This window comes from Eubalaena glacialis, chromosome 18 (assembly GCF_028564815.1).
Source record: "Eubalaena glacialis isolate mEubGla1 chromosome 18, mEubGla1.1.hap2.+ XY, whole genome shotgun sequence".
Classification (NCBI taxonomy): Eukaryota; Metazoa; Chordata; class Mammalia; order Artiodactyla; family Balaenidae; genus Eubalaena; species Eubalaena glacialis.
The window spans coordinates 19,630,757-19,644,773 of NC_083733.1; the positions used below are offsets into that span (position 1 = coordinate 19,630,757).

The 14,017-nt window shown below is 59.9% G+C and overlaps 3 protein-coding genes across 7 annotated transcripts; 2 read left to right on the forward strand and 1 right to left on the reverse strand.

Annotated features, from left to right (window-relative positions):
* Nucleotides 1-563: 563 nt before the first annotated feature.
* FBXL8 (F-box and leucine rich repeat protein 8) lies at nt 564-4,674 on the reverse strand. The gene is given in 3 exon segments (XM_061172708.1): nt 564-1,871; nt 2,609-2,785; nt 4,367-4,674. Coding segments are annotated over 3 exon segments (1,458 nt in total). The 3' UTR covers nt 564-898.
* Nucleotides 4,125-9,453, forward strand: TRADD (TNFRSF1A associated via death domain). Of its 3 annotated transcripts, XM_061172709.1 has the most exons (6): nt 4,534-4,585; nt 5,742-5,772; nt 6,825-6,983; nt 7,881-8,158; nt 8,236-8,434; nt 8,573-9,453. In XM_061172709.1, the coding sequence occupies exons 2-6, from the start codon at nt 5,751-5,753 to the stop codon at nt 8,881-8,883; spliced, it is 969 nt and encodes a 322-aa protein (XP_061028692.1). In that variant the 5' UTR covers nt 4,534-4,585; nt 5,742-5,750; the 3' UTR covers nt 8,884-9,453. The 3 variants fall into 3 exon arrangements, with proteins under 3 accessions (XP_061028694.1, XP_061028693.1, XP_061028692.1); XM_061172711.1 differs by lacking the exons at nt 4,534-4,585; nt 5,742-5,772 and adding an exon at nt 4,125-4,382; XM_061172710.1 differs by lacking the exon at nt 5,742-5,772 and having other exon boundaries at nt 4,528-4,585; nt 8,573-9,452.
* Nucleotides 9,454-11,306: 1,853 nt separating this feature from the next.
* B3GNT9 (UDP-GlcNAc:betaGal beta-1,3-N-acetylglucosaminyltransferase 9) lies at nt 11,307-13,618 on the forward strand. Of its 3 annotated transcripts, none has more exons than XM_061172593.1 (2): nt 11,307-11,501; nt 12,092-13,618. In XM_061172593.1, exon 2 carries the CDS (start codon nt 12,118-12,120, stop codon nt 13,324-13,326), a length of 1,209 nt encoding a protein of 402 aa, XP_061028576.1. In that variant the 5' UTR covers nt 11,307-11,501; nt 12,092-12,117; the 3' UTR covers nt 13,327-13,618. The 3 variants fall into 3 exon arrangements, with proteins under 3 accessions (XP_061028576.1, XP_061028575.1, XP_061028574.1); XM_061172592.1 differs by lacking the exon at nt 11,307-11,501 and adding an exon at nt 11,631-11,758; XM_061172591.1 differs by lacking the exon at nt 11,307-11,501 and adding an exon at nt 11,631-11,754.
* Nucleotides 13,619-14,017: the final 399 nt, after the last annotated feature.

The following is a 14,017-nucleotide window of genomic DNA, read 5'->3' on the forward strand; positions in this document are numbered from 1 at the left end:
AAGTGCTGCGTTTGCCGCCCGCTCCGCCCTACTCCGCCTCCCGGCGCCGGGTCAGGTGGGGGCCACGTGCGAACCAGCGGGGCGGGGCTCTGACCGCGGCCTCAGCACCGGCAGACAGAAAGGGCAGTATGTGCGTGGGGGCGGGGTGCGGTAGGGCGGTAGACCTGCGTTCGAGTCCCACCCCTCTCTCAGGCCCGCTGTTTCCTCCTTTGTTCTTCGGGAGAATCGAGCGTACACAGCGTGGTGTGGGCTGGGAAATTCCTATAAGGCGATGGCGTGGGCATAGTGAAGCCTCGGGTAGAGGGGCAGATAGGAGCGAGCTTGAGAGCGGGAGGGTGGGGGAAGGAGAAGCTGGCCCCCTCCCGCCGAACCTTGGGGCGTTGTCATTCCGAAGATGCGAGTGCCCCGACACTGACCCCCGCAGCCGTACCAGTGGAAGTAAACCTTGAGGTCTCGAACTCTCCCACCCCTGCCCGGACCCCTCCTCCGGCCTCTGCTGGTTCTCCTCCCTCACCCTTCAGAGCGGACCCGGCCTTTCACAGGACGTAGAGATACTGCTTGATTTATTTCACACTCAACCCTGAGGCATGCTTTGAGCCAGTGCCCTCCCTCCTCCCACGCCGGGGCCGCCGAGCAACGTTTGCAGAGGACTGGGGTTGGAGGAGGGTGATCCCCGTATGGCGGGGACAGTGGGTGTCTGCAGATGTTGACAGCAACGAGTGGACTCAGGTTGCTCCGCGCTGGTACCGACGCCATCCCACAGCCCCCAATTCTCGAGAGGGACAAGAGGCAACAGAGTCCTAAAGGAGCGGACTAGCAGCTGACGCGCCCCGGGGCAAACCCACGCAGCATCTCAGAGGTCACACGTCCGCAGGGAGGGGAAAGAGGGTTTGTCGCCTCACGCCACAAGCGTGGGCCGCCAGGGATGTGGCTCCCGCGTTAGCTTGAGCGTGTAGCTGCGCAGGCGCGGGCAGTGCGTGCGGAAGGCGTGCAGCACGGAGGGTCGCACCACGCAGAAGCAGTGCACTTCGTGCAGGCCCGCGCAGCGCTCTGCCAGCTCCTCCAGCGCGGCGTCCAGCTCGGCAGAGGCGGCAGCGCGCACTTCGAGCGCGCGCAAGGTTGCGGCGTAGTGGCGCGCTGCGAAGCGCACCGGGCCTACGGTGTCCCCAGAGAGGATGAGGCGCAGCGCAGCCACGGGCACAGCAGGCTGCAGGACGCGCGTCACGCTCTCGGCAGGCAGAGCCGGCTCCAGCTCCAGCTCTACGGCCAGTCCAGGGTGGCGGCGGCTCAGCTCGGCCCAGGCTTCGTTAGGCAGGGGCGGCGCGCGTGCGTCTTCGGGACATGCGCACCGCAGGGCCAGGAGCTCAAAAGGTGCGCGGTCTGGCGCCGCCAGTGCCTCGAGCGCGGTGCGCGACAGGCTGGCCAGGTGCAGGCCGAGGGCGCGTAGGCAGGGGCAGGCCTCTAGTAACTCCAGCACGGAGCCTGGCCCCACGCTGCCCACCAGCGTACTGTTATCCAGGAAAAGGCTGCAGAGCTCCGGGCAGCCGTGTGCCACCTGCAGCACCAGCGCGTCGTCCAGTGTGAAGGGCAAGCGCCGCAGGTCGAGGTGGCGCAGCGCGCGGGCAGCCCTACAGAGGGCGTGCACGGCGTCCAGGACGTCGCGGCCGGAATCGAAGAGCCGCTTTTCTCCGCGGCACTCCAGGCACAGGCCTCGCAGCTCGGGGTTACGGCCAGCCAGTGCGGTCAGCAACTCTATGGCCGCCAGGCGGCTCGGCTCCCTGGACGGCACAAATTCCAGACGTAGATTCTGAACGTGGTCCAGGCAAGCGGACAGATACTGCGGCTGCATGCCTTCTAGCTCACAGTCGCAACTTGGGGGTAGAGTGGTGGAGAAAAGGCATCAGCCGGCCCAGTCCCCGCGACCTGGAGAGAGGCCTCTAACCCCCTCCTCAGCCTGGGTTCCAGCTACCATCCCCACTTCCTGCCCCCTCCCCACATACCTCCCTGTCCCGACCATGCCTGGTCGCTCCAAGGTGATGCTAGAAGGGAACTCCCATCCTATCCCTTTAGAAGACTTCAGATGCATCTGCCGCTGGTTGAAACCTTGCCACGGAGAGCCAATGATATTTTAAGAACAGGGCTTTCTCAGCGGTCTTTAAGGAGGCGGGGCGTGGCCTCTGGATTGCCAGGTTCACATTTGCCTCTGCTACTTCTCAGCTGAGTAAGAAGTGATTAAATCTCTCTGTCTCAATTTTCTATCTGTGCAACGGAGATAATAATACCACCTATCTACCACATAAAGTTTTAGTGAGGATTAAATAAATTAATATGTGTAAGGCACTTAGAACAATGGTTGGTACACAGTGGGCGGCCAATAAATGTTAGAAATTATTACACTTTTTGGGGGGGGGGGGCTCGTGCGTGTGGAATCTTAGTTCCCTGACCAGGGATCGAACTCACGCCCCCTGAATTGGAAGTGCCCAGTCTTAACCACTGGACCGCTGGAAGTCCTGATTACGCTTTTTAATATGGGGAGAGTCACTGTATCTCCCCAACCCCTGACTCCACCGAGCCAGGGAGAAGGCGGGAGGGGGAGGAGCCTGCTCACCTGATGTTCGTGTTGTGCCACACAGTGCTGCAGGTGGCAGCGGCAGCCCAAGCTCTGCAAACCCTCGCGGCAGCGGCGCGGTCCCGCAGGGGCAGGTGACGGAAAATGAGTGCCAGCACCTCCTCCGGCAGTTGTTCTCCAGGCTCCGCCATGGCCGGGCGCGGGGTGGGGGTACCGCTGCAGGAAGGCCAAAGTGTTGAGGGAAACACCTGGAGCCTACGTGTAGAAATGCTTGTAGCCCAGGAGCTGCTATGTAATTTGCAGAGCCCAGTGCAAAATGAAAATGTGGGTCTCTTTGCTCAAAACATTATTAAGGGTTTCAAGACAGCGACAGCAGAGCATTTAACCAAGTTATTAAACCAAGCCTGGGGCCCTGTGCAGTGCACAGGTCACAGACCCATGAAATCTGCCCTGGAAGCCGAGGATCTCTGATTCTCCTTTAAACTACGTTCTCACTTGTTGAGCAAATCCACGTTTTATGCTATATTAGAAGGAACTCAACCACGACCGGTGCACCACGTTGATAAAGCCGAATACCGGATTTGGGATGATGCTATGGGATCTTTCTTCTAGTTACCAAAGTTTTCTCTGAGCAAGTTCGAAGGCGGATGCACAGGCTCTGACTCCAGACAACCACGTCCTCCCCCCAGCTCAGAGGGCCCCTCTTGCCTCCTGCTGCCTCCCTCTACTACCCGCTTACAGCCTCCAGATGGCCCAGACTAGTCTCACAGGGGTCACTGAACTGCTTCCCTTCCAATTTCGACCCTGAGTACTAGGGAAGGACTAAGCCCAAGCACCGAGGACCATTGAAATGAGGCATTCTCAAAGGGCGCGGGGCATCAGAATCACTTGGACACTTGTTCACACTACAGATTCCACGGCCCCACCTACTAAGTTAGGCTCTCCGAAAAGAGTAGGGCCCAGGAATCTGAATTTCAACAAGCGCCTGTGGATTCTACAGGCCCCAAGTTGAGAAACCCGGTCCTAGCCCCGCCAGTCACTAGAGAGTAAAGATAGGGTTAATAGGGCGGGATCATTAGGGAAAACTTTTAATTGGCAGAGACCATAAGCCAATCAGAAAGCAGGGACGCGGGTGGGGCACAACCAAATCCGCCCAGAGAAGGGAGGCTCTTTCCTCCACCTCGCAGGGGGAGGTGTCCTGAGTGCTTCCAAGAAAAGGCCGGCGGGGCGGAGAAAGTCTTGGGTTTCTGGGGCCTGAGGAACCCTGGGTTCAAGTTCCGATCCTGAACCCCGAGCAGCCCAGGCTCCCGTTGGGCGGCTTAGGTTCAGCTGGAATTCGGCAGACCCACCTCAGAGCGCGGTCTTTGTTGGAATGTGTGCGTCCTCTTTGAAGCTGCCAATTTTAGTTTAAGGTGCTTAAAGGTTTCGTACCCAACGTTTCACGCCACTGGCCAGTTTTCTATTGTCTAGCTAACGGTCCCTGCTGGAATTTGCGCCTCGCGTATCCTGGGGCTTCTGATACCCTCCGCCAGGCCTGAACTTGGGACCCACCGGCACCCCGTTCAGAGTGTCAGGGAGTATCAGAGATCAGAGATCTTCGAGCTCTACCATACAGAAGGCACCAGAAACGTCTGGTCCTCAGGGGGCGCCTCCTTGTTGATCCATCCGTTGCCCGCTGGAGGAAGAGGAGCAGCTCTCACCCTGGGGCCCTCCGGCCTCGTAAGAACCACAAGTCCTCGAAGTCCCTTGCCGCGGGCGGTTCTTCCTGCCGTCTAACCTCAGGCGCCAGTTTCTTACCTGCTCAGCGGACCAGGTGGGTTTTGCCCAGAGACTGGGGACTGGCGGCGGAGGACAGTGGTGGGAAGGAACCGCGGGGAGCCTGAGGGGCGGGACGCCGGGACAGATGGGGCGGCTCGGACTGGGGCGCCGCCCCTGCGCTCCGCGCACACCCGGAAGCAGCGCGAATCCAGTGGAGCCGGGCGGGCGTGGGAATCCAGGACGGGCGGAGGCGGCCAGGTTAGTGCAGAGAGTGGGTGGGCTTCCCGGTGCCGGCAGGAGCCGAGGTGGATCCTGGCTCAGAAGCATGGGTGCGGCGCGGTTGTCATCCGCGGCTGCTCGGGTCAGGTGGTGGTGGTGGCCTATTGGGCTGTTTCCGTGGGAGGCGGGAGAGAGGGTACGGACCTTGGTCCCCGAAAGTTCCTTGTCCCAGTTAGGGGATTTCAAGGGGCGGCAGGGCCCTGTGGGTGAGAGGAGGGGGTGGGGCTGTTTCTGAACAGATATTTGAGCAGAAACCCTTTGCTCGCCCCAGCCAGTAGCAAGAGCAGAACTCCAGAACGAGGGAGGCCGGGGAGCTCCTGTCGAGAGCTCGGGAGCGGCCCAGCTAAGTAGGATGCTGGGACTCTCAGCCTGTCAGTCCTTGAGGGGCCACGCCCGCCAGCAGGCCGTCACCGTCCACCCTGCCAGAGGTGGGGCTACCCGGGGACTGTTAGGCCGTGTTAATAGAACGCTGCACCGGCTGGCTCCCGGTCGTAGGGGCATATTTTCTTGAGTCGGTACCCAGCTAAGAGTTCTCAGCTCAGCTAAGAGCTCCTAGGACCCAGCCCGGCCCCGCCCGCAGAGAGGCGGACTCCGGGTGGGTGGGGCGCGGGGCTTCCCGAGGAGGGGCTTCTTTGGAAGGACACGTAGAAAGGAGTTCCCAAGGGCGCGAAGCGAGCCAAGGGCCCCGGCCGCTTCTCAAACGTTATCTGGCCTTCTCGACCTCTAGCCCGGCAGGCCTGTTTGACTTCTCCCATTTGTCCACTCGTAGTGAGTGTGAGGGAGCTTACCCCCTCCTCCAGGTTTTCAATGTCCCGCAGGTAGGCCTGCTGGGGAGACCACGGCCCGGTCCCACCCCTACTTACCCACCCCTTGGGGCGGGACTGCATCTATGCGGTTTACATAAAGTAGAATATTGCTAAATACAGTGAAAATAAAAATCACCCCAAGTCTCCCCCTTCCCCAACAGAGGTAAACAATGGTAACTTCCTGTTAATTTCCAGACTATGGTTTTGGGGAAACACACAAGTATTAATATGTTTTCTACCAAAAGATTATTGGGGGGGGGTGTGCTCAAAAGGTACGTCCCTGTGCTCAGACGCAGGGTAGGGTTATCAAGTATCATTTTTCTTGCCAGGTCTGGGTGATGCTGGAGCGCCCCTGCCCAGGTACTGTCCCAGCTTTGGCTCTCACGTTAGGGTCTGGGGGCAGATCTGAAACACAGAATAAACAGAAATGATTTAGCTCACATAATGGAAAAGTCCAAGATGGGACATAGTGTGATTAGGAGTGCACTTTTTCATCTCTTGGCTCTGTAGCCTCCTGTGCCAGTTTCATTCTCAGTCAGGCTCTTCCCAAGCAGTGGCAGAGGAGAACTACCCTTCCTTCTAGCTCAGCTTCAAGATAGGAAGGGAAACTTATGCCTCTTTCCTATTGGTCCAGCCAAATTTGCAGGTTGATTCTGATTGGTCCAACTTGAATCCTATGCCCAACTCTGAACAAATCATTTCAGGAAGGGGAATGGAATATGCAGATTGGCTAGGCCTGTTTCACTTGCCCAGGCCTGGAGCTAGGGAGTGGAGTTAGCCCTTACAACAGGCATGTGGATTGAGAAAAGGGAAGAGGGAAGGCCCCAGAGGTCAGTCAGGATTGCGGGAGGGAATCTGGGCAGGCGCAAACTACAGGTGTCCTTTGAAGTGAAGCCTGGAGATATAGTAGGAATTCAGGTCAGAAAACCAAAGTGGGGGCTGTGGTCCCACAGGGATCCTGGGGGCTCAAATTTAAGCTGAGGGCATACCATACCAGCACATGGGCCTGGTTGTGCTGTGGGGCATGGGCACCATCCAGGATGAGGATGTCTCCAGTCAGCTTTGAAAAGAGAGACACCCTAGCCTGAGGAGGGAGCAGAACTTCTTTGCTTCTACTGCAACACTGTCCCTCTCCTCTTCCATCTCTGTGACCCTGGGCTCTTTCTCTGAGAAGACAGTGGAGAGACAGTCCTCACTGAAAACCTTGGCTGGGCTGGGCTGGTTTGGGCTGGGCTGTGCAGAGCCAGAAGCACAAGGGGCTGCCTGTGGGATGATGAACTTACCCTCATAAGTATGCCAGCTGGGTGGGGATGGCTGGATGTCAGCTGAGGGGACAGCTCGGCCACGTGGGACTGGACAGGTGTTTCTAGAGCTGGGTTGGGGGTGATCTGAATGCCTATCTCTGTCCCCAGGAGGCAAGATGGCGGCTGGGCCAAATGGGCTCGAGGAGTGGGTGGGCAGTGCCTACCTATTTGTGGAGTCCTCGCTGGAGAAGGTGGTCTTGTCGGATGCCTACGCTCACCCGCAGCAGAAAGTGGCGGTGTACAGGGCTCTCCGGACTGCCCTGGCAGGTGCGTGAGTGGGCGGGCACTTGGAGAGGAAAGGCTGGCCTGGGGCCTTTTGTGGGCGGGGCCAGGGACTGAGACCTCACCTCTTCAACTCTGTGGGCCTGTGCTTAACCACCACTTTAAGGAAAAGATTCGTTGGGGAAGGGAGGAGGAGGACGCCTGGTTGCGTAGGGTCTGTCTTCTCTGTGTATGCTTGTGTGCCCTTGGGTGTAGACTTGTGTCTCTGTGTCTCTGTATGATCTACCTATGTGTGCACTAACGTCCCCCTGCTCCATGCCCCCCACTCCCCGAATCAGCCCGCTCACTGCTGTCTACTAATCGCGCCTCTCTCTTCTTTTCCTCTCTCACTGCAGCACTCCTTGCCCAAGACCCCCTCCCCAGTACCTACCTTTCGGGTCCCCTTTTCCCATCTCAGGGCAGAGGCCACAGGAGGTTGAAGCCGATTGGGAGATCTGGCTCCGGCCTCAGAGCGGCGAGAGCCCCTCTCCTTCCAGGGCGGGGGGAGCCACACTAGGAGGCCGAAAACCTGAGACCTCCCGCCCCCTGCCCCGCCAGCCACCTACCCAGAGGGCTTGGCTGCCCAGGGCAAACGCCCCTTTCTACCCTGCAAAGTCTCTTCCACGTCCTTTTTGCCCACCCTCATTTGGGGCTTCAGGGTTGGGGATAGAGTAGCACACACTCCGTCCTAGGGTGCTCCCTGTGATAGGTCCTGGCCTTTATTCTGGGTTGTTGCTGTTTGCATCCCAATTTTGCTTCCCAGCTGGGAGCTCTGGCGTATAGCCGCGCCCCTAGGTCTGGGGATGGGGAGGGCGTCTTACCTCGGGCTTCATCCCTCCTCCGGCCTCTTGGAGAATGGCCCCGCATGGGGACCGCATGCCACCTGACTGCCCGCTTCCGCAGAGAGTGGCGGGAGCTCCGACGTGCTGCAGATGCTCAAGATCCACCGCAGCGATCCGCAGCTGATCGTGCAGTTGCGTTTCAGCGGGCGCCAGGCCTGCGGCCGCTTCCTCCGCACCTACCGCGAGGGGGCGCTGCGCGCCGCGCTGCAAGGGTGCTTGGCGGCGGAGCTGACCCTGCACTCCATGCCGCTGCAACTGGAGTTGCGCGCCGGCGCGGAGCAGCTAGATGCCTTGCTGACCGACGAGGAGCGCTGTTTGAATTGCATCTTCGCCCAGAAGGTGCGGCCGGGCTGGGGCCAGGGTGGGGTGGGGATTCGCGGCTAAGACCCCCACCGACGCCGCACTCCCCTCCCTAGCCCGACCGGCTCCGGGATGAGGAACTAACAGAGTTGGAGGATGCGCTCAGGAATCTGACGTGCGGCTCGGAGGGCCAAGGGGGCGACGTGGAGGGCGCTCCGGCCCCCTCGCAGTCCCTGGCACCCTCTCCGTCGGAGGAGAAGCCGCCGCCGCCGCCGCCGTCTGGCCAGACTTTTCTGTTCCAGGGTCAGCCCGTAGGTGAGACTCCCGGAGAGAAGCAGAGGCAGGATCCTCGGGAGGATGGAGTTTGGGGAGGGGCGAGGTCTGCGGGGGATAGTCGCGGGGCGGAAATGGAAGGGTGTCCCGAGCTCACTCCGCTTCCCACTCCCCCTGCAGTGAACCGGCCGCTGAGCCTGCAGGACCAACAGACGTTCGCGCGCTCAGTGGGCCTCAAGTGGCGCAAGGTGGGGCGCTCCTTGCAGCGCGGCTGTCGTGCATTGAGGGACCCGGCGCTTGACTCACTGGCCTATGAATACGAGCGTGAAGGGCTGTATGAGCAGGCCTTCCAGCTGCTGCGGCGCTTCGTGCAGGCCGAGGGCCGCCGCGCCACGCTGCAGCGCCTGGTGGAGGCGCTCGAGGAGAACGAGCTCACCAGCCTGGCAGAGGACTTGCTGGGCCTCACGAATCCCCATGGCGGCCTGGCCTAGCCTGGTTACCAGAGAAAGGGGCGGTCGGCCAGTTGGCCAGCCAGGGTTTGGAGCACCTGGATGACTGTAGGGTCCCTTCTGCTGCTACTGCTGACCTCCTGTCCACCCACGGGTCTCTGAGGCCACACTTACAACCAGAGATGACTGCCCTCTCCAGGAGTCGGACAAGCACCCACAATGTCTGCTGGGGTGCCACTGGGGGTTCTGTTCTAGATACTAGGATAGAGAAAGCGTATGGGTGACCTGCTGCAAGAGGTCTGCCTCACCTTTTCCCACCGCAGAAGAGGGGCTTTCAGCCAGACCTTACCTCTTCATTCATAGAACAATTTATTACTATTCATTAATTCAATATAATTCATTAAGGACCTGCTGTATCCTAGGCATCATCCTGGGTGCTGCAAATACTGTGGTGAACAAAACACCTGAATCCTGCCTGTCCCCAGTTCACACTCAGTCTGGGACTCTGAATATTAAGAAACAGTAATAAAATACTACCAGTTTTTTGATGTGAAAAATACAAGGAGTTCTGGGAGCAACTGAGCAGGGGCCTAACCCAGGTTAGGGGTTAGGCTTCCTGGGAGAGAAATGAGTGTGAATGTTGTGGGCGGTGGAATGAGAGAAGGGCAATATTCTGGGCATGGTCAGCCTCAGGTGAGGTCTTGAGGAAGGTGAGAGGAAGGGATTTAGAACAGAAAGTTTAGAGTGGCTGGATCTAGGGGTGGGTGGATTTGCAGAGACCCATTGTTGAGTGGGGGAGGCAGATAGCATGGGGTCAGGTAAGCCAGTTTACAGAGTTTGGATTTTATCTGGAGGCTAGTGAGAGGCCTTTAAAGGGTTTTGGCAGTTAAGGCTGGGAGGCTGGTGAGGATGCAGAGAGAGAGAAAAGACAGTGCCCCAGGCTGGGGCAGTTAGCAGCAGAGATGGAGGGAAGGGATGAACATTGAGAGCTGTTTAGGACAAAGGACAACAGGCCTGGTGACACTGAATGAGGAAGGTTGGAGAGGACTCCAGAGTTTCTGCCTTTGCCAGTTGGATGGAAGGTGGAGCTGCCTGCTGAGATAGGGGCCCTGGGGGAGGTGAAGTGCTTGCTCTGTTTGGGACACGTTGGGCATGATGTTCCTGTAGAACATCCAGGGAGAGAGTCCAAGGATAGCTGGATCTATAGTTTTGAGTTCAGGAGAGTGTCGAGGCCTAGGATTCAGAAATGTACAGGTGGGAGTGGGTGGGGTGGCCCAGGGGGAGGTCCTGAAGGTCACCAACCAAAAAAAGAGCAACCCAAAGAGGAAGGAGGAAAACCAGATTTGGAAGCCAGGGGAATACCACCTGGCTGTGATGGAGGCTGCAAATCTGTCAAAGCTGCGGAGTGTCCACTGGAGTCAGGGAGAAGGTTACTAGGTGGGGGCTGTTTCTGGGACATGGTGTGGACAGCCTGAAACCAGACCACAGGAGGGATGGGAGGTGAGGCAGCAGAGACAGCCGGACTAGAGGACTCCTGAGAAGTCTGTGACCGGGAGAGTGAGGCTCAGTTTGGAAGGTTTATTTTGTAAGGGAGAATATTGGTGGGAAGAAGTCAGAAGGTGCAGTCATAGCCACTGGAAAGAGGATGGCACTGGGTAGCAGTGCTGGTTCTCACAGTCTGCCCTCAGAAACTCTGGGGTGGGGTGGGGCGGGGCGGGGTGAGTGTTGTCTACTCCAGGCCCCACTGCATGGCTGGGACTTGGAGGCTCTGAGTTCCAAGAAGAGAGAGGTGGCAGCCAGAGCTGGGCAAGGCCTGGGCCCTCAATCTCCAGAGCACCTCTCTGCCCGCCTGTGTCCACATCAAACCCTTTGCTCACTGGTCTACTTCAGGAGTCCCCCAAGCTAAACCAGTCCCTGCCAGCCCTACCTGGCCTGCAGTGGGCCCAGGCTTGGTTATTTCTTCCTGCAGGAGGTGATGATGGCCTGGGGCACTAGGGACTAAAGAACTCAGAACTGCCTCTGGAGAGACAGACTGAAGTGCTCACCTGTGAAGTTAAAGCAGACAGGGTTGGCCCCCTTCTCCTGCATCCAAGTGGGTGGATAGGGAGAGGGGCAAGGGAGGACAGAGGAAAGAGTCTTGGACTGAATTCCAGAAGATCTGGGACAGTGCTCTTACCTTCCGCCTGTACGATCCTGGGCAAGTCACTCAACTGCCTGAGGGGCAGCGTCCCCATCTGGGCATGATCAATGACAGCTGCTGCCAGGGTTGTGAGAATTGAGCACGCAGTTTTGTTAGTCCTTGTGTGCGTGGTGTGTCTGCTGGCGGGCATGGCAGAGCCAGGAGAAAGGAGGCAGCCATGTATCCGGGGCACTTTTTGGACCCTGTCTTGCGGAACCAGGGCTCCTGGAAAGCTGAAGAGAGGCACTTCCAAGGATGGCGTGGGAGGGGTCGATGCCAAGCCCTCCTGCGCTGGGGCTCCTGCCCAGCCCAGGCCCTTTCCGCTCCGGAGAGGCAGGGGTGGGGAAACTAACCAGAAAGGTTAGTGCTTCTTCCCGTCCCCCGGAAAGGCAGAATTGGGAAGTCTGAGCCTGCACGGAGACCAGAACTCACCTCTTTGAGCCTTCCCAGAGAGAGCTGACCGTGAGGATCCCTCTCAGAGGTTAGTCTCCACTCGGAGACAGCGCCCCTGCAGCGCCAGGGCGGAGCTGACTGAGCTCCAGATGTCCGGGCGCACACAGCTGTAGGGTCACGTGGCAGCGGCCCCGGCCCCCCTTCCTGCCAACGTTGCATTTGGCCCAGGCCCCGTCCATGGCCGCCCTTGGGACCCTGCGCTGAGCCCCGGAGGCCCCGGCATCCGGGGCCACGCCGCTCCCAAGGGCCGAACGTGTATCAGGATCCCAAGGACCGCCGTGGTGGGTAGGGATGGGTAGAAGGGATTCGGCCTCAGCGCGGGAAGGGGGTGGGGCCGAGGCTCCGCGTCTCCCTGTTCTGGCTCTGGGGCACCGTGCTAGGCCGGAGCTGAGAGGGTGGGAGTCGGCTACTAGGAGGAACTTCTTGCCCTTTCAGGGTGCCCATCCCGGTGGGGGGTCAGGGCCCAAAGTAGGAGGACAACGGAGGGGGATGAACTGCCGGCAGCCGGAGACCCCAGGCGTGTGGCCTCCCGCGCTCTACCCCCGGGGAGGGCGGGGCCGGAGCCCCTGCCGGCTGCTGGCTTCCTTGTCTTGAGCCCCTGACTGAGTCTCTCCGCAGGGGCCGCGGGCGCCTGCCAGGCGGACATGAGGCGGAGGCTGCGCCTACGCGGAGAAGCGTCGCTCACGCTGCTCCTCGGCGCCGCCCTCGGCCTCCTGCTCTATGCGCAGCGCGATGGCGCGGCCCCGACGACGAGCGCGCCGGGAGCTCAAGGGAGGGCGGCGCCGGGGCCCACGCCGGGGCTCCGCGTATTTCAGGCGCCGGACGCGGGCGCAGCCCCGCCGGCCTACGAAGAGGATACGCCGGAGCCGCCCACGCCCACGGGACCCTTTGACTTCGGCCGCTATCTGCGAGCCAAGGACCAGCGGCGCTTCCCTCTCCTCATTAACCAGCCGCACAAGTGCCGAGGAAATGGCGCACCCCCCGGCGGACCCGACCTGCTCATCGCCGTCAAGTCGGTGGCTGCGGACTTCGAGCGGCGCCAAGCCGTGCGCCAGACGTGGGGTGCTGAGGGTCGCGTGCAGGGGGCGCTAGTGCGCCGGGTGTTTTTGCTGGGCGTGCCCCGGGGCGCGGGCACAGACGGGGCAGACGCGGAGGGGGCGGGCACTCGAACGCACTGGAGCGCCCTGCTGCGTGCTGAGAGCCGTGCGTACGCGGACATCCTGCTCTGGGCCTTCGACGACACTTTCTTCAACCTAACGCTCAAGGAGATCCATTTTCTGGCCTGGGCCTCCGCCTACTGCCCCGACGTGCGCTTCGTTTTTAAGGGCGACGCCGACGTGTTTGTGCACGTGGGAAACCTGCTGGAGTTTCTGGCGCCAAGGGACCCGGAGCAGGACCTGCTTGCAGGTGACGTGATAGTGCAGGCGCGGCCAATCCGCGTGCGGGCCAGCAAGTACTACATCCCTGAGGCTGTGTACGGCCTGCCCGCCTACCCGGCCTACGCAGGCGGCGGCGGCTTCGTGCTCTCGGGGGCCACGCTGCGCCGCCTGGCCGGTGCCTGCGCGCAGGTTGAGCTTTTCCCCATTGACGACGTCTTTTTGGGCATGTGTCTACAGCGCCTGCGTCTCACGCCTGAGCCTCACCCTGCTTTCCGCACCTTTGGCATCCCTCGACCTTCAGCCGCTCCGCACCTCCGCACCTTCGACCCCTGCTTTTACCGCGAGCTGGTTGTAGTGCACGGGCTCTCGGCTGCTGACATATGGCTTATGTGGCACTTGCTGCACCGGCCGCACGGGCCAGCCTGTGCGCGTCCATGGCCTGTCGCTGCGGGTCCCTTCCAGTGGGGCCCCTAGCCACCTGTCACAGCTCCAAGCCCCCCTCATTCAGACCCAGGATGTAAGTGGGAGGTAGCTTGAAGAGTAGGTTTCCCAGGTGGATTAGTGCTGTGTATGTCGTTCTTCCCCAGAAAGGGGCATCCAGGTGTCTGCCTCCAGAAGGTCCCAGGGAGTGAAGATTGAGCTTGGTCCCTGCTGACCCAACCTATTGGGAGGTGATCTGGAACAAATCTAATGGTGGCCCTTTGAGACAGCCAGGGCTGAGGTGGTGGTGAACCAGGCTCTTTGCCAAGCAGGTGAATGTGGTTGGTCCTCCTAGTAGGGACGTGGGTGGGGGTGGGGGTGGCAGAGGCTCATGGAATCTGACCATACTTCTTAGTTTGGAACCCCTAGAGTGATGCCAACAAATGCAGATCTTTCTCAAGGCTGGACCCCACAGGGATGGGTAGGGGCCTAGCCTCAGTCCTCATGGAACCGGCAGATTCTGCCACAACTCAATCTGAAAGTAGGTGTTTTGCTTCCTATTTGCCCCTTCAAACTGCATTCTTAGCCACGTCTAGGTCTTTAGATCTGCTTTCCTGGGGCCAACGCCTCCTGAGCCCTGGACTAGCTGGAACATTAGGGATGGAGGCACACAGGGACTGAGTGCATTGTCCTACCTAGTCTTCCCCCACGTCCAGCTACCCACCTACACCCACACAAGTGTGCC

Bases quoted from the DNA above. Each gene is read 5' to 3' on its own strand.
- TRADD (XM_061172709.1), top strand. From the start codon at position 5,751: ATGCTGGAGCGCCCCTGCCCAG. The intron at 5,773-6,824 runs GTACTGTCCCAG...CTCTGTCCCCAG, and splicing joins GCTGGAGCGCCCCTGCCCAG to GAGGCAAGATGGCGGCTGGG. The intron at 8,159-8,235 runs GTGCGGCCGGGC...TCCCCTCCCTAG, and splicing joins ATTGCATCTTCGCCCAGAAG to CCCGACCGGCTCCGGGATGA.
- B3GNT9 (XM_061172593.1), top strand. From the start codon at position 12,118: ATGAGGCGGAGGCTGCGCCTACGCGGAGAAGCGTCGCTCACGCTGCTC.